This window comes from Notamacropus eugenii, chromosome 1 (assembly GCF_028372415.1).
Source record: "Notamacropus eugenii isolate mMacEug1 chromosome 1, mMacEug1.pri_v2, whole genome shotgun sequence".
Lineage (NCBI taxonomy): Eukaryota > Metazoa > Chordata > Mammalia > Diprotodontia > Macropodidae > Notamacropus > Notamacropus eugenii.
In genome coordinates, this window is record NC_092872.1 from 138,315,462 (window position 1) to 138,335,140 (window position 19,679).

At 38.0% G+C, this 19,679-nt stretch overlaps 1 protein-coding gene and 1 long non-coding RNA gene across 2 annotated transcripts in view; one reads left to right on the top strand and one right to left on the bottom strand.

The window, feature by feature from the left end:
* Positions 1 to 18,014, bottom strand: part of AQP9 (aquaporin 9) — a 63,328-nt gene extending 45,314 nt beyond the window's left edge. The window contains exons 1-2 of the mRNA XM_072615700.1: positions 17,886 to 18,014; positions 17,609 to 17,726 (exon numbers count right to left, since the gene is read on the bottom strand). Of these exons, the coding sequence (XP_072471801.1) occupies positions 17,609 to 17,726; positions 17,886 to 17,980 (213 nt within the window). The 5' untranslated portion in view covers positions 17,981 to 18,014. The remainder of the gene's footprint in view (positions 1 to 17,608; positions 17,727 to 17,885) is intronic.
* On the top strand, positions 17,720 to 19,357 carry LOC140507783 (uncharacterized). The gene is made up of 3 exons (XR_011968284.1): positions 17,720 to 17,967; positions 18,114 to 18,232; positions 18,422 to 19,357. It is a non-coding gene; the product is annotated as an uncharacterized lncRNA (long non-coding RNA).
* Positions 19,358 to 19,679: the final 322 nt, after the last annotated feature.

The window sequence follows — 19,679 nt, forward strand, 5'->3', positions numbered from 1 at the left end:
AGAAATCTGACATCTAAAACACACAGAAATTAACATAAATATATAACATCAAATACCATTTCCCAATAGATATAGTCAAAGAATATGAACAGTTTACAAAAGAACTGCAAACTATAAATATCCACTTGACAACATTCTCCAAATCACTATTAGCAAGAGAAAGGCAACTCTTAATGTAAATTTAAACAACTCTGAGGCTTCACATAACAGCTCATAAACTGGCAAAGATAATAGGAATGGGAAGCATAAATAATGGAGAGACTTTAGGATACTTTAGGATACTGGAACATAAATTCATAGTTGGTGATGTGACATGAAAAATAATTCAGAATTTAACAAAAAAAAAATCACTTAACTGTATGTAACTTTTGACCTAGTGATTCCACTGCTAGGCATATCCCCAAAGGGGGTCAAAGATAGGGGTTAAAATTTCATAAAAATATATTTATACTCACCTTTTAAAGTATAAAAAGTCTGGAAAGACAGTAGTTGTTCATTGATCAAGGAATGGCTAAACAAATTGTGGTATATTAATGTAATGAAATATTACTGTAAGAACTAAAGAGAATGAATTCAGAGAAACTTGTGAAGATTTGTATAAATGAATGCAGAACAAAGCAGAACCAGAACAATTAAATGACGTAAAAGAAAACACCAAAAGACTTCATTGCCCTAACCGAAGGAACAACCAGGGTTGACTTCAGAGGACTAATACTGAATCATGTTGCCTGGTGAACTATAGTTTTGGAATGAGACATACATTTCCAGACATGGCCAACGTGTTGATTTATTTTGCTTGACTTCACTTATTCCTTATAAAAGCAGATTTGATTTAAAGTTGGATGGTGGGAGGGAGGTAAAGAGCCCAGGAAGGGATCCATAGGAAGTGACAGTGATATGAAAAAAAGGGCAGCAATAAAAGATTTAAGAAAAAGAATTAATATGTTTCCTCTTGAGGTCTTCAAGCAAAGGTCACATAACCATTTGTTGGGTAGGTTACAGGATTGATAGCTTACACTTGGTATCTTCCAAGGGCTCTTTCAGCCCTGAGATTTAACAAATTTTGCTTGGATTAAATTAATTCTGGGCAGTGAAACAGCACAGTGGATAGAGCTCTGGGCCTGGAGTCAAGAAGACTCCTCTTTCTGAGTTCAACTCTGGCCTTAGATACTTACTAGCTGTGTGACCCTGGACAAGTCATTTCCCCCTTGATGAGAATCCTCATTTGTAAAATGAGCTGGAAAAGAAAAGGGGAAACCACCAGTGTCTTTGCCCAAGAAAATCCCAAATGGGGTCACAAAAAGTTGGATGTGACTGAACAATTGAATTGTTGCTAAACTGTTCCTTTGGTCAATATCCAAAATAGATCCGGCTGTTTTTAATTTTGATCAAAAACCGCAAAAATGTTGACAGCATAAAGGTGAATGCTTGTTTTACAGAGAAACAAACACTTTTTGCCTAATAGTTGTATCAAAGACAGGGCAGCCTTCTTTGACACTGAGGCAGACTACAGTAGAAGTGCAGTATGTGGGAGATATGGCTACAAGGCACTTGATGTAAAAACAAAACCAAACCCTGAAGATAAGGCTTACAAGGCACATTACAAATATTATCTCCTTTTATCCTCACAATAACTCTGGGAGGTAGGTGCTATTATTATCTCCATTTCACAGATGGTGAAACTGAGGCAGAAGAGGTTAAGTGACTCCCAGGGTCACACAACTACTAAGTGTCTGAGGCCAGGTTTACCTTAGGTCTTAGGTCCTAATTCAAGGTCTAGCACTCAATCCATTATACCCTCTAGCTGTCCATGAGTCTAGAGCCCTTTAAGGTCAATATTAATCAGGAGTGTAATGTGGCCTGAGGCTGCCTTAATAGAGACGAAATGGCCAGAACAAATGTACTCATTGTTCTGTACTATCTATTCAGAACACATCTGAAGCATTCTGTCCAGTTCTGGATAATCACTCCATAAGAGACTGATAACCTGGAATCCACACGGAAGCCATCTGTTAGGCTAGTGAAGGAATTCAAACTACGTCAAAGAGACATTATCTGTGAAGAAGCTGGGAATGTTTATTCTGGAGACCTTTCAAAGACTTAGCAAGGGACCTAACATCTTGTCTTCAAATTTTTGAAGGGTTATCATGTGGAAGAGAGATTGAATTCATTCTGCTTTTTCCCAGTGAACTAGGGCCAATGTGTGGAAATTGCTAAGAGGCATATTTCAATTGATAAGACATTCCAAATAACTGGAATTGCCCAAAAATAAAAAGGGCAGCCTCAGTAGGTAATAAGACTGCCATCACTGGGGGTGTTCAACTGGAAGTTAAGTGAGTACTTTGGGAGGATTGTAGGATTTAGAGTATTTAGTTCACCCCCTCATTTTACAGATGTAAACTTTACAATTTGTAAACTCAGAGAGGGGAAATGTTTTCCCCATAGTGACAAAAGTTAAATAACAGAGGCAGATTTCAACCCAGGTACTGATTCCAAACCCACAGCCATATCCACTATATCATGCTACCTCTCTGTTAATGAGGGGATAAATGAATGGTTCCAATAGAAGTTACCCCAGTGACTCCTAAAACCCCTTCCAGTTTTAAGATTCTTTGATTCCAAGTTCAGAACTAGATCTTTCACAAGACTCTTATTTTAATAAACTCCAAAGACACATTAAGAGCCTAGCAATGAGAGGAAGTATGAATGTGTGTAAACGATAGTGCTGGAGTTAAGAGTCAGGAAGACCTGGATTCAATTCCTGCCTCAAACACTTACTAGCTCCGTGACCCTGGGCAAGTCACTTAATCTCTCTAAGCCTCAGTTTCCTTATTGGTAAAGTGGGCATATTAATAGGATCTACCTTTCTGGGGTGGTCATGATTCTAAAATGATATAATGCATGTAAAGTATTTTGTCAGTGTGAACTATGAATATGATTACAATAACAGAATCCCACTTACACAAGTCTTCCTCTGGAATACTCTTGAATACTTGCACCCACATCCTGTCAAGCAGGGCTTTAGATGATACTCTTGGGCTGAGCCAAGATGGTGGAAAAAAGGCAGGAAGTTGCCTGAGCTTTCCCCAGTTCCCCTGGAAATAACTTCAAATCTCTAATTCCCCTAGATGATGCTTACTATATAGTATTTTCAAATTTCCCCTTAATTATTCTGAAAGCAGAGGAGAGAAGAGTTGTTTGGAAGATTATTCCCAACATTTGTAGGATGGAAGTCTTGTAATTGCCTTACGGAGTTAGCTCATTCTTTAAGAGGACAAAGAATGTAATGCTCTAGCCAAGTCCCATTTAGAAATGCAGAATCCCTGAATGAACTCCATAACCCTAGGAGATTTGCCATCCATCCCACAAACCAAAAGGCCATGCTAGGTTTGAGTCTTACCTGGCTAACTTTCTTGGACATTAGAAGCTGGTTGAAAGGAATGCCCTGTTACATCCTTTTATGATCAAATAGTAGGCTACACAGAGTATATCAAAAACAATCTGACCAACTTAGTAAGCCTCTCTTTTAATACCTATCCCCTCAGCATTCAAAGATCCAATTCAATATACATTCATCAATTCATTCAACAAACGTTTTAATTAAGCTCATATGTGCAAGATTCTGGGTTAGGTGCTCCAAGAGATGGGTGAGTAAGACACAACTCCTATCCCTGACAAATTTTAAATCTAACAGGGTAGATAACTATTGTTGATACAAGATCAGATAGGATGACATTGGATACAACAAACGGTGTAGAAGAACCCCAAACTCATGTCTGAAAGTGATTTCATCATCTTCTCTGAGACTAACTTCTATTATGGACAGCCATTCTCCCAGTCACCTTTGTTAGAAATCAAGTCATCCTTGAATCTTTTTCCCTCCCCACCTCCCACCTTTGATCAGTTGCTGAATCTTTCTGTTTCTGTACATGAAATGCTTTTTATATTAAGCTTTTCTTCCTATTCCAAGAGTTTCCTACCTAGCATTCCTGCTTTTCATTTCCCTGTAAAAATACATTTTTCATTCTCCTGTCAAGATAATCTTAGTGTTAGAGATTTTATCAGTCATTCCTTTGCTAAGAAAAACAAACAAAAAACTTGAAGTGATTTTTCTTTTACTACCAATTCCAGTTGTTTTCCAGTCATATTCAACTGTTTGTGATACTGCAGTGGTTTGCCATTTCCTTCTTTAGCTCATTTTACAGAAAAGGAAACTAAGGCAAACAGGATTCAGTTGACTTGCCCAGGGTTACACAGCTAATAAGTGTCTGAGGCTGGTTTTGAACTCAGGTTTTCCTGACTCCAGTCCCTATGGGCTATCCACTGTGCCCCCTTGTTATTAGAGTCCGTTGATGGAAAGTGTAGTTTTAGCAGGCTGGAAGGAGGGATTGAGAGGTAGGAAATTTTGCTCTTCGAAGCAAGAAGGGAAAAGCCAAAGGCTGATGTGATTGCTGTGTGATAATGGAAAGGCAGAGTGATGCTATCAGAAACTGAATTTAATTTAGAAAAATTGGAGCCTTGTCTGCTTCACTGACCCACTTATGGACGTAGCTCCCTGCACAGAATTTGCTGTTTGTCTGGATGTACCTGCTTCCAGTAATGTAGGATATGGTGAAATTATTCCCTCCCTACTTTCTTTTCTTTGCCTCACCACTGATAGTCAACTGGTGTCATAACCACCTGGAGAACTTCCTGCTGTTTTTATTTGCTGATTGTAATTTTGTAAGTGATGTTTTATTTCCAGGTGAAGACAAGCTGATTTGTGTTGCATTTGAGAGTGTTTGCTACAAAAGGTAGATGGTGCAAGGTAGAGAATGTGAGAAGGGAACCTGAGACCGAATGCTTTAGACTTAACTGTGAGCTCCTATTAAGCTCTCTTCCTGACTGCACAAAAAGGAGACTCATAAATAAAATACAAGCTTTTTAGCTAGCACATACTGGCTGTGTGACCCTGGGCAGGTCCTGTAATCTCAGCATTCTAGGCAACTTGCTAAGACAATTGTCGTGTTGTCTCTAAGACAGTAAGTTGCAGAAAGAATGCTACCTTTCATTCAGAAGAAATTTCCTTATCTGGGAGTTCTCTATAAAGATGAAATCCTCCAATAGTTGGCATCTAGCACCTTCCACAATCTAGAACCAACATACCTTTGCAACCTGATTTCGTGGTGCTCCTTTTTGTTTATCCCATGTCCTAAATAAATAGAATGAATTAATAGCGGAGGATGAGACATTTCACCTCCCTTTTTAGGGGCATGAGATGTCTCTGTGTTGCCACTTTACTTGTCATGAAAGTAAACACAGTTTAAAAAACAATAAATTCTAATACAGTCAAAAGAGTTCATGACTTTGTTGCCTCATTCTGCCTGTTTCATAACTGGAAAGGTTAACTAGAGAAGTCCATAGTGTTAGAGACAATGTAAGTTATTTTGGCTAATAAATGAATGTTCTGGAGTAGCTTGTAGAAATAATACTGGTTTGAAGGACATGATGGTACTGCAGACTGGAGGTTCACCACCTAAAGTAGAGTTTTCACTGATTTGTGCTAGAGACACTAGGAGGGTCTTCTCCTAGGAGGAGAAACAAACAGGGTCAAAGTACCAATGGTGGCAGATCTTCCAGTTACGGCAGATCACCTTTTAATCCCCCAACTGGCAAATAAAAACCTCAGTCAGAGCAAAAGAAATCAAAATGCTCCAAGTCAAAAAAAAAAAAATCTGGAAAGTCTGGTTAAAAATGAGGAGGTGTCTGTGTGGGCAGAGAGAATACCAAGACCAGAAATGGTAGCCTCCTGGAAAACCAAGCTGAACTTGAGAAGAGGCCAGATTAAGAATTCAGGAGTTTATTTATAATGAGACAGGAGAGACTAACTTCAAGGGCAAATACCACATCTAAGAGCACAAGATCATAGATTTAGAGCTAAAAAGGATCTTCAAGACTACCGAGTCCAACCTCCTCATTTTATAGATGAGAAAATAGACCAAATGACCAAAGGTTAAGCAATTTGTCCAGGGATACACACTGATAAATGTCGAAGGCAGAATTTGAATCTATCTTCCTATACAGAATTCCTACTTCCATTTCCCTAATTCAGGACCTCACCAGACTATTAAAGAGTTGAGACTAGACTATTGAGACAACAATAATTTCACCTTAAGAGATCCATGGGTCTGTTCTTTCCGTATCCAGAACCTTAACTAAACCATCTCATACCAACGAATGCTAGCATCATTGCCAATGACCTGCAGAAAAAGGGATTAGATCCTTCCAATGAGAAATTGGTTTCAGTATTTAGAAGGCTTTATTGCCTTGAAATCATAAGCTCTTCAAATATAACACTAAATGTCATAATGCCTGATAATTAGAAGACACTTAATAGCCGATGACTGGCTAACCAAGAGTCTTTGTCACTCACTCATTTATTCAACAAACATTTGTTAAACATCTCTTTGTGATAAGCATTATTCAGACTTCTGGGTAAGGGCCAATGTACAAAGTTTAGAAAAGACAGGGTTCCCTGACCTTGTAGAATTTATAATATTAATAGTGGAACAAGGTTTTTATGCTGTGATAATTTAGTACTTTAGCTCTAAGTAATCACAACTCCAGTATTAACTGGCAATTTCTGAAATATGCTACATGGGGCAACAACACTCAATTTTCAGTCAGAGGAACTGAGTTCAAATCTGTCACTTACATGGCATGATCTTGGAGAAACCAACCTCTTCAAGGCCCTTTCATTCATTTATAAAGTGAGGGAAAAGGACTAGCTCAGTGATTCTCAAGGGGGATACCACAGCACACCATTGTGCCCCAGGTTTTGCTAAGTGTACTACAAAATTTTACATGTTATAAGGTAGGTAATAAAATATTTATAGGTAATTTTGTTTAATTAATTCAACTTCCTAACATGGTAAGAATTGTGTTTGCGAAATAAAACTATATATATACATACATCTATATATACCTTAAAATACGTCAGACTTTGGGGGATTTTTTGGGGGGAATGGGCTGTGAACTCACATAGAAATCAACAAAATTAAATTATTTTTATTAAAGGAAAATTGAACAGTCTCCATTTTTCTGGCTCTTCCATGGTGTTGCCAATGTAAAATAGTGTGCCTCAGTTCCTCATGGCAAAGAATACAACTGTTCCATAAGCAAAAAAAAGTGGGGTGTGGGGGAGGGTTAGGGGGAGATGAAAACCACTCTTCTATAGAACCTCCCAGGTCCTTTCTTTCAGGCCTTAATCTAGGGTGACACGTTAAACTACATCAACTTAACCACACTTCCTGTGGGGAAGGTCTATCTGGGATTTGTCTAAAATGGTTTTCTCTGCCAGCTGAGCTCAATCCCGGTATAATTTACTGTGTTTCAGAAGTTGTTTTACTTTTTTTTTCTGGAAGGAAGTACAGTAAAATTTATAGTGCCTGAAGGAAAACATATTGATAAGTGTGCCGAAGAGGATTAGGGATCATTTAAAGAGTATCCAGGGAAAAAAATGCAGCCCATAAGCAAATAAATCATTTCTGTCTGTCTGTGGTTAGTTGGTCTATAGAATGATCCACTGGCTAGCCACATATCTCTAGAGACTGAAGAGTAGAATATAGAAATGGAATATAGAAGATATTTGTATAATAATTAATAATAATAATAATAGCTAAGTGGCACACTGCATAGAGAGCAAGGGCTGGAGTCAGGAAGGCTCAATTTTGTGAGTTCAAATCTAGCCTCAGACACTTACTAGCTATGTGACCTAGAGCAAATAACCTTCTTTGCCACAGTTTTCTCATCTGTAAAAAGAACTGGAGAAGGAAATGGTAAACTACTGTGTTATCTCTGCCAAGAAAACCCCAAATGGAGCCAAGAAGAGTCAGACACAATTGAAACAACTCAACAACGACAGCAATAATGCCTCATTTTGTAGAGCACTTTGCAATTTATACAATCCTTCCACATGCTACGCACTATCCCAACCCGTGAGGTAGAAGGCAGTTATCATTAGCCTTGTCTTATAGATGAGAAAACTATTTACAAATAGTGGCAGTGCCGTGATTGGAACAGAAGCACAATCCATTATACCACATTACCTATGAGAAAGAGGAACAAGAAAAAAAAATTTTAATTTATAAATCAAAGTTTTGCTTTTGGGGTTTTCTTAGAGCAGGAACAAGCCTTGAAGTTCAAAATAGAAACATTTTATATTCATCAAAACCATAAGCAATGAGTGAAGGAGGAAAAGGTCCATCATATATGCTTCATAACCGATTTGGTGTTCCTGACACAAAATTCCCACCACCGTGGGAGTTTCTGTACTGGCTCTCTTCCATGCTTGGAATGCTCTACCTCCCTGAATCTCTGGCTTTCTTCAAGACTCAAGTTCAATGCAGAAGGTTTTCCCTGCCACCAGTGGCTTACCCTCTATGCTTACCTTCCATCTACTTGTTGCAATGTAGAAAGGGGTCTGTCTTTATTTACATTCTTATCTGACATTAGAACTTAAGCTCCGTGAGAAGAAATTAAGGTTGTGAAGTGGAAATAAGAATGTTTATACTGTCTACTTCCAGGGATTGTTGTAGTGAAGAAAGCCTCTACAAAAGTTCTTTAGAAAGACGAATGATCATTTGTACTCACAGAGCCACCACTCCAAGGCAAGCTCTCATCATCTCGCATCTGGATAAAAGGAACCAATAGAATGGACTTCCACTGGCTTTTGCCTCTTTAACCTGCCGTCTACATGCAGCCAAGAAACCTTCCTAAAACATAGCTCAGTTCGTGCCACTTCCTTCCTTATGAATTTATGGTGGTTCCCCATCCCCCGAATGATCAATGTTCAAAGGATGTAAACAGTTTACAGAGTATGAAATCCAAGCTTCCAGTAGCAATATGAAGAAAATGTCCTAAATCATTAATGATTAAAGAAATGCAAATTAAAGCAGTTCAGTACCACCTCATACTCATCAGATTGGCAAAGCTGACATAAAGGAAAATAACAAATGTTGGAGCAGCTGTGTAAAAACAGGTGTATGAATGCAGTGATATCAAACTCTAAGCTGTACACAAAAATCTCCTCCAGTCACACGTTGGCTTAGAAAACGACATATTAACATTTGTGTATTTGTTTTGTCAAATATTTCCCAATTATATTTTTGCCTATTTATTTAGTTTTCTTTTTTAATCTGGTTCAGACCTTACTTGTGAGTGGCTCCATGCTGATATTTCTTTTTTAGTGCCCTTTTGTAGAATGGTGAACTCCATTCTGGAAAGCAGTTTAGAAGTCTATGCAGAAACTACCCTGTAATATCATTACCAGGTCTAAACTTCCAAAGCAGTCAAAGAGGAGAAGGCCCCAGGTGCAAAATTAGTTAGAGCAGCTCTTTTTTTGTGGTGGCAAAGAATTGGAAATTGATGGGGTGTCTATCCATTGATATGGCTAACAAAGTTACAGTATGAGAATGTGACAGAATGCTATCATGCTGTTGGAAAGTTTGAAAGTTTTAGAAAAACCTCGGAAGATTTACAAATGGAAATGAGAAGAACCAGAACAATTTATAAATAACAATATTGCAAAGGAAAACAGCTTTGAAAAACTTGGGAACTCTGATTGACACAATAATACATGCTTTCCATCTCCAGATAGAGGACTGATGGACTTAAGAGTACAGATTGAGGCATATTTTCTTTTCCTTTTTAAAAACTAAATGGTTAATGTAGAGATTTGTTTTGCTTGTCTGTACATATTTGTAACAGTTTCATTTTCCTTAGGAGGGAATTTGGAATGAAAAGAAAACAAAATCAAATTGAAAAAAAAAGAATTTATAGTGGCCCCCTGTTGCTTCTAGGACAAACTACAAACTCTGTATCTTAGCCATTCAAAGCCTTTCATAGCCTGACTTCAGTTAACTTTTCCAGACTCTACTCGCATTATTCTCTTTCCTGCTCTTTACATACCAGTCAAACTGGCTACTTGTTCCTCAAATTTGGCATTCCATATCTTGCTTCCTTATCCATACCCTTGCTCAGACAGTCACCTATGGCTGGATGCCCTCTATGTCTTGGAATCGGTTGTTGTTCCTTTGTTTCGTGTCTGACTCTTCATGACTCCACTTGGGATTTTCTTGGCAAAGATTCTGGAGTGGTTTGCCATTTCCTTTTCCAGATCTTTTTATAGATGAGGAAACTGAGGCAAACAGGGTTAAATGACTTGCCTAGAGTCACACAGCTGGTACATGTCAGAGGCCAGATTTAAACATAGCAAGATTAGTTCTTCCTGACTTCAGACCTGGCCCTCTATCCATTGAGCCATCTAGCTCTCCTTAGTTTCTTTTCAATCTCGACTCAAGTGCTCCTTCCTAAGGAAAGCCTTTCCTGATTCCTTAGTGATGGTGTGTGCTTTCTGTCTTCTCAAATAATCTTCACTTTTCTGTGTGTATAAATAGTATATCCCCAGCAGAATGCAAGCAAGATCCCTGAGACCAGGGACCATTTTCATTTTCTCTTAATATCTCCAGTTATCAACACAATACCTTAAACATAGTTGGTATTTTCAAACCTTTGATCCTTCCTGCCAAGTTCATGATGTTTGACCATCTTCCTGATCTACCCTCTGCCTATGACAACCTCGGCTCCAACTCCTGTCCTGGGAACTTTGACTCCTGAGCTCACCATTACTAGCCACTCCTAACCACCACCACCACCCTACCTTCTATTTCCCTTTATACCTCTTCCTCTGGTAACAGTATCCAGATCAATACTACCATTCTGGTAAACATCAGGACAATAAATTGCCCTATTCCTCCATACACCATCCCCTCCTAGATGTTCCAGACCAAAACACCCTTCTCAGGCCACCACTGATCTGGATGTGGTCTTCCTCCATTAGAATCAAAACCCCTTGAAGGCAGGGCCTATCTTGGCTCTTTGTGTCTGTATCCCCAGGGATTAGCACAGTTCTAGAGACATAGCAAACACTTAATAAATGCTTCAGGTACTACATTTATCCTGTCCAGATCACCAGAGTTAGGGATGCAGTGCCCCTGGGACCTGAAAAATCCATGCAAAATTTTTTGGCCTTCCCTTCATATCAGAGAAGAGGTCTGACTTATGGCTTTGAAAGATAAAATATCTTGATATTATACAATACTATACATATATTTTATGCATTTCTGAATTTCTAAACTTGCATCATCTTCTGGTCTTTGCATGTCATCTGAGGCTTCTGAAAAACTCCCTAAACATTCTTATTGAATTTCTTATGCCAGTCTGGGTTATATCAAAATTGCAATGGAGAAAGTTGCAATGTGGAAGGGATAACTGCTTATGTTTGTTGAATGGAACAACATTCCTGACGTTAAAAAGGACTGATATATACATACACATGTATGTATAAACAACATAGATAATAACAATGATGTATAAAATGCATTTTACGTATATAACTGGACAATTCTGCATATATTATGTATATGTGTGATATATATTTATTATATATGTTTATATGCAGTACAATATAATAAATACACACATATATACATGCATTTATAGAAACAATTTTGGAGTTTGGGTGTTTTTTTGAACCAGATATGATTTCATTGGCATAATAATCTTATAGAGAAGAAATTCCCTTTGCCAATACAGAATCAAATTTGCTTTGCAGTTTATATTCTTATAGAATTGTTTGGGATCACTGAAAAGTGATCGCCTAGCTAGCATGGGTCAGACAGAGGAAGGATCTGACTCCTGACTCCCAGCCACTAAGTCAGTCTGCTTTTTTGGAAATAGCTTAATCAAGCTTTAAAATCTAAAACTGTAAAATTACAGTCTTTCAGAGGTTTGGGGGCTATTATGAGGGGAGGCAGTGTGTCACTGTGGAAAGAGTATTTGGACTAAAAATCTGAAAACCTGGATTTGAGTACAGACTCACTCAACCATAGCTCCGTTTCCTTGTGTCTTAGTATCCCTGTCTGTTAAACAGGGGTAATCATCTTAGAACTGCCTTTTTCAAAAGGTTGGTACATGGGAAAGCAGTGCAAAAGGATGTGGTCTGTGGAGTTAGCTGAGCTAGCTGTGTGACCCTGGGCAAGTCATTTCACTTCTCTGAGTTTCATCTTCCCCTTCTATAAAACAAGGAGGGTGGATGGGTTGCCATCTAACCTTCAGTGATAAGTTGCTAAAGGCATAAGTTGTTACTCTTGGAGAGTGAAGTGTCAAGACCCACAGGGCAAGGAAAACTCTAAGGGTTGACTTTTAGGCTGAAAAGGGGGATATCTGGGGAAGGGGTTAGTTCCAATATCCTAGTCTTTTTTTTTCTTTTTCTTTTTTTTTTGAGGGAACAGGAAACTAGTTTTTCCAGTAGAACAAACAATCTCTCCTAATTGATGTGGGTTGTTCCAAAGAAAGGATAGAAACTGTTAAGTATAGAATGAATTAGTAGAAAAACATAGTACAAATCATAGTGAAGGCCTTTAGAATACTACCACAGGGGTGGGCTGTAATCTGGTATATAAGGTAACAGCATATTTTTATCCCATTAACTTTTTCTATTTTAGGGCTTAGGGTATACATGCTTAATTTTATGAAACCAATCTTACACTGACGGCTGGGGAGGGAAGGTCACAAAGACTTTCTCCTCCCTGATTCTCTCCTATAAAACTGCTTTGTTATAATGTCTTAGCTTCAACTATTCTTCTGCATATCTCCTACCTAAAAAAATTATATTCATATATATGTATATGCACATGTAACAGACAAAGGTTAATAGAGTTATCCAGGGTCATATAGCTAATAAGTCTCTGAGGCCACACTTGAACTTGGGTCTTCCTGACTCCAGGACCAGTACTCTGTACACTATAACACCACCTAGCTGCTTCTTTGAGGTAAAGGGAATAGAACGACTAGGGATTATGAGTAAAAATTGGAAGGCAACACCCTTTCATATGTAGGAATAATGTCAGATAATTCCGTCTCCTTTTTTCACTTCTTCTGTGAATTGGGCCTACCTTTTTACAGCTCAAAGTCCTCAGGTTTTTAATCTGTGAAATGAAGTGTAAGCTCTACCACTAACCCAGTAGTCCCACGATTCTATCTTCAAGTACTTCAGTTTTTCCATACAGAGCAAACACCCATGATACTTGCAGCTTTCCTGCCTTTCAGGACTTATAGACTCCATATTAGGATATTAGATTAAAAGTGGTCCTAAATAATTTCCTATTAAATGAATTTCTTTTATTAATTCAATCCATGACAAGGGACTTTTCTATTTAAATCTCAATTCTGATAATATATAATTTGATTTCCAAAGTTCTTAGACTCTGAATCAGAATTCCTCTTCTCCTGTTCCCCATGTGCCCCCAACCCCAAACAGGTCTGAATATATATTCTGATAATAACATAAAAATCTGAAGGTGTTTTGGGGCTAGATACAACTCACCAACCCATGACCAACAACTCTCCTTGCTATCAAGGGGAGATTACTGGCTCAGTGGACAGATACCTAATCAACCCCAGGCAAAATTATTATGAGTACAATTTGTCTTGGACAAGCTCCCACTTTGTAGTGCAGGTGCCTCTTCCCTTCTCCTATGGACCTCACACTTATCCCCATTCCTGTCCCATTACCCCAGGGGCCTGGTCTCTCTGAGAATAAAACGTCCTGGTTAAAAAGCTTTCCCAAAGGCCTCCCCCACAACATGTCAGTGGCTTAAGGTGGTATCCATCCTAGGGGCATTTGATTTTAATGGAGAAATACTAAAGACCCAAATTTATCAATAGACCATCCCCCATAATAGAGACAACCTACTTGTAAAGCTTGCCATAACAACATGCCATACTGCTATTGGTGATCCTTCCTCTGGTTCTCACATAAGGGAGAATGAGGGGTAGTACAGCTGCAGCTAAGACCATTGCATCTGGGAGAGAGAACTGAGAATGTAAATGTGGAAGAAATAAAGAAAGACCAGAGAAGGGCCAAGGGTCTGGAAATAATCCCATTGGAAAAATAAATGAAGAAACTTGAGAACTGGAAAAAAGGGACCAAAGGGAGACCTGGTAGATTTTCTCAATATTTGAAAGTTTGTCATGTAGAAGAAAGAGTAAACTATATTTCTCTAGAGAACAAAACCAGAAGCAATGAAGGGAAATGAGAGGGAGGCAGATATAGAATCCTACATAAGGATGTGCTCCTTGACAGTTAAGAGTGCTCCAGCAATAGAATGTACTGCCTCATGAGGTAATGAGTTCCTCATCATCAGAAGTATTCATGTAAAGCCTGGGTGAACCTGTCAAAGATGTTATAGAAAGGATTTTCATTTTGGGAGGATAAGTTGGGATAACTCTTCATGGCCCCAATTGGGATTTTCTTTGCAAGGATACTGGAGTGGTCTGCCATTTTCTAGATGAGGAAACTGAAACAAACTGAGTTAAGTGACTAGCCCAGGGTCACACAGCTAGTAAGTGTTTGAGGCCAGATTTGAATTCAGGAAGATGAATCTTCTTTACTCCAGGCCCAGCACTCTCTCCTATCTGCAGCACTTAGCTGCCATGACATTGGACTAGATAACTTCAAATATCCTTTCGAAAGCTAAGAGTCTATGATTCTAAATATCTCCTCTTGTTTCTAGAAGAGGGTGCATAAAGGAAACCAACGCTCCCTTCCTGGACTGATCATGCTCAGGAGTAGAATAAGCCCTGTGAGGTATGATTTTGAATAGCCCCTATCCAAAAAGCACTCCTTCTGCTGGGTTCTTTGATGTCTAAAATTCCAAAATTAGAGAACCATTTCCTTTGATGAGGCTTTTTTGTTTCATTTTAAAATAATCTCCACTAGGGTCTGAAAACATGTTTTATCTCTGACATTTGTATCTTATTGTGAATAACTTTATCAATTTTTTTTGATGGGAGCACGACCCAAGTAAACCACCAAGAGGAAGATGTAGGTTATGAATAATGGGGAAATAGGAGGATGGGTATTCCGGTGGGTGACAACCCACTTCATAGCTTTGCTTTATTGCCAGTTCTGTTTCCCCTGCTTTTTTAAAGTCTCATACATAGTGGATGTGTGACCCTGACCAGTTCCTGCACTTATCAAAGCTCTCTGACAAGGTGCCAACCTGCACTGATAGAGGGAATCAACTCATGTAAGAACTGGATCACGGATCCAATCCCTATGCCTATCCCTTTAGAGTTCAAATAACTTTTTTAAAAAAATCACTGAATGCAAGAATTTTTTTTCTCACCAACGATAAATTTACCTGATTTGCATTCCTTAACATAAAACAAAGTGTCCGTGGAGAAACTTCTAAATTTACTCCCAAACCTCTGCCTTTCTTTTATAGATCCTCAGAGCCTTGTTTTGGAAACTAATGAACAGTATATGGAGAAATCAAGGCATCTAGGGGTTCTTAATTCTGAAGATAAAGATAGGAATTAGACCTGTGATTTCTTGGGTTTAGGGACCTCTAGATAAGGAGCTTGCTCAATCAATGCAGGTCTGTATCTTCTTTATAACTTAAAAGTCTTAAGACAATTGCCTAGGGGCCACTGATAAATTAAGTGATTTGACCAGGGTCAGAAAGCCAGGATGGTCCAAGGAGGCAGGATCTGAATCTAAATCTTCTTGGCTCTGAGGCCAAACAAACCGCTCTGCTTCTCTATACCAACTTGCCTTTAACCCTGAAAATTTGTTAGCACATATTGTCAAGTAAACAAACAAAAGGCCAGCCATGTACTGAGCCCTTATTATGTGTGATTAGAAGCAGAACAGTATACTGACTATCTTTGCTGAGCAAATCCATATTTATAGTAACTTTCAACCCTTCAACGCTAAAGGGGTCAGGCTTATGAAATATGTTCCCATTGAGAAATGGAGGCATCTTGTGTTTCTGCTTTCCACATTCACTTCCCTTTCTTTTTTCCTTTTCTGCAGAATATTCCATACTCTTAAACCAGTTTGTTTCAATTTTCTGCCCTTCAGTTTTCCCTGGTCCTAGAAGTAGGTTCTAAAAATGCAGTTTTGTACTCTGAGCCCCCAAAGAAATAAAATAAAAATGAAAATAAAACAGCACAACCACTTCAACCTTACAACGTATCATACTTCATAAGTCTGGTACCAAGAATGTGGGGAATTGGATACCCTGACCCTTGCCAGTGACCTCCCTCCACATCCCACTCAAGTTTAGAGAATGGATTTTCATAGCTACAGAGGAGGACATTCTGGATATAACCTAGGAGGTGAATATGAAAGCTCCATGTTTTGACCATTTTAGCAAAAAGTAAAATGGAGGATTTTAGGGACCAGAAGGAGCCCCCAAAGTTTCCTCACCTTAGAAAAGTCAGTTCCCATCTCTAGGCCTACTTTGTACAACTAAGGGTTTGGATAACATAATCTCTAAAGATTCCTTCCAGCTCTAAATCTATGATCTTATTACCTTTTTCAATTTATTTTTTCCCCAGTTCAACATTTCCATGATTGATTTATCTGACATACTAACTTAAAAAAGTTTCTAGTATGCTGCACACATCAGGCACTCAATGGAATTCCAATAGGATAAAATGGAATTGAGATCAAAGGTTCATATAAAGATGTCACAGAAGGCTCTTTCAAAGCTTGAAAAAGGTTAAATATCTCCAATATATTTCTTTTGAATAAGGAGTAGGGATTGATTATACTTGGCGCTAAAAACCCTACAATGAGGTTATTTTTTTCTTTAAATACCATCAAAGTTTGAAGTTAGCAATGCATACCCAACTTGTTGTTGAAACTAATAATTAAATGTGCAGTTATCTTGCTCTGCTCATAGACTGGATTTACCAAGAATCTGGAGAATATGGGATTATGTAGGAGCAGACAGTGATGAAGGAAACTCAAAGACACAGGTGGTGGATCTTCAGAATATTCCTCCAATATTCACTCAGGCCCCTTAAGGTTAAGAAACTATTCAGATTAAGAACCTCAGAATTCTTAGAAATTTAGCTAGAATTATGGCTAGAAGATGCAGGGAACCATTGAATTAATGATTCTTGGGTAAAAGAAGAGTCCAAGTCCAAAAAAAAGAAGAAAAAAAAAAGAACTTTGGCTATTGAAAAGAAAATAGTTACCTGAATACAATATCTAGTATCCCATTCTATTCCTTCTTAATGCACCATATTCTTCATTACCTAGTGTCTGATCAGTCAAATATCACACAAGACATTGCTTAAGTATAAGATATTGCAGCCATTCCTGTTTATTGATTATCTGTAATTGCTCTTTTTACTACAGAAGCCTGTTTACATTATCCTAGTTAAATCATTCATGTGAAGATTAAATGAAATAAACTATTTAAAGCCCTGGGCAATCAGTGAAGTGATATAGAAATGACTATATTTGTTATATCATTATTAATTAACAAGGCACTAAAACTTTCTGATCAGGCAGTGTTGAGAAAATACAGTACTTTGCACTGGAAACATCAGTTAATAAATAATAATTGGATAGCTGTGATAATGATGTTTTCTTATAGCAATACGAAAGAGACAAGGCATTATGGCTAGCCGAAGGGGAGGAAAAAAAAGAAACATACAGATCAGAAACATTCTTGAGTTCAAAAATGAAAGGAAATCAGATTACACTTACAACCAAGGTGAATGTTGCCAGGAATTCTCCAATCGTTTCTTTGGCCAATGAGTTCTTCAGGATGATTTTCTCCCTGATGGTTTTTTGCACCTTTCTGTCCATCTTGCAGTCACAAATCCTGGAAAAAGTGGGTAATACTTGTCAGTAAGAGTTCAGGTGACACCCTTCAGTTCAGGTAGTACTCCTCAGTGAAGGTTAGAATGGATGATCCTTGCAGCAGCAGGACTTTTATGACTTCACTGACACATGGAACCTAGAGATTTTGACATCTGCTTACAGATTCATGGAGATAGCCCACAGAATTCTCTGACTGTATAAACATGGACTCAGCGACTCAGTGTGACCTAATACTTCATCTGGTGAGGTTTTCATCCCCTATTTTCAGCTGTTTATTTATATTTGGAAGTTGGAACCTCAATTCTCAAAGCTAATTCCTCTTGAGCCCAATGGATTAATCATTACCTTTATTTTCAAGGTAATTTTTTGCTATCTTTCTTTTTTCCAGGAGATGAGAAAAGAGATGTTATGCTGGATGTCTTGCCAAACCACAGCCTACAGGCTTGAGTCCAGAGGAGATTTTCATGTTACACAATTAGAGCCTTCTGAATTTTTTTCTGTTCTGATGTAAGTGGCTGGGGTGTGGTTTTGAATTGTAAAATCCAAAATATATATATGTGTAAAGAAAACATTCCTTTTTGGTCTAACCTAGACAACACGCATTGGAAAAATATGTGGATCTGTACAGCCACAAGTTTCTGATCCATTTTATTTTTTTTCTTTTCCATTTTTTGTCTTCTTCCTACATTAATCCAGTCATTTTCATGAAACTTGACTGAGATTCTCCAGGATCATCTAATTCAGTTTATAGATGAAGAAACTCAGAGAGGAGAAAAATAAAATTAAAAAACAACAACAAAACTTTGAAGGATTTACCTTGCTCAAGTTCAGGTAATGAGCCTGATTATTATGAACTGATACACTAGACAGATATCGGAGATAAGTTAGGTAGGCAATATTTTGAGATCTCTTGGTATTGTCAGATGAATTAAATTTTCTCTGGAGGGAACTTCTCAGTTTAAAAACTTTTTTTTTCTGACATCCTTTCCATTTACAAAAGAGCAGTTGGGTCCAATAAGAAGGGACTACATTGTTTCAGCCTAAATTTCTATAGTGATGGTTGCTTCCTGAGCCTGAAAAATTATGTTAAAATGAAAAAGAAAATACAAGAAAGGAATAAAAGATGAATGTGGTCTACTTGGTAATAATTCAGAAAAGTTAGTTTTTTGTTAAGAATGAAGTCCAATTATCTTTGTTGGACACAATGAAATTAAATGGCAAACCATTATTTAGAACTCACTCTTGGTCATGTGAAGTACCAAAGTCTTTGTCTGCAAACTTATATGGAGTTGAAGAAATAGAACCCAGCCATATTTGATCTGTATTAAGAGCTTTCTAAAGTCACAGGACCTAGTATCAAAACTGTACTTGACTTCTCAACCCTCCCAGCAGTTACTGGCTCACTTGCATGCCCTGCCCTAACTCTGCAGGAGGTCGTCAGTCATTTCTTTTCTGAAGATGCAGGCAAGTTGAAAGAAAAACCCTAGTAAGGGAGAAGAGAAAATTTGTGGGATAGTCCACAGAAACAGTGGACTGTTACTCTGCTTACAACAAAATCTTCAGAACAATGATCTAGTACAATAAATATTTCCTACAGTCTGTTCTACATATCATAATTTTGTGAGCCAGTGTGGCCAAAAGCGTTGGATACTAGATTAGGAAACAGGAAGAAACTTATTAGCTGAATTAATCTGGGCCAGACACAACCTCTGTTTGCCTGTTTCCTCAAGTGTAAAAAGAGTATGGTAATAACACCTACCTCACAGTGTTGTTTGTAAGAATTGAATGCTTTTTAAATTTGCTTTTTAAAGAAAAGTGCTTAAGCACAGTGCTTGCACATAATTGATGCTATAAAAATACTTATTTCCTCTCTTGTTTTCATTATCCTAACCACCTAAACAAAATCATTTAAACTTCAAAACCAATCACAAAAAATCTACAAACTCATGAAAGG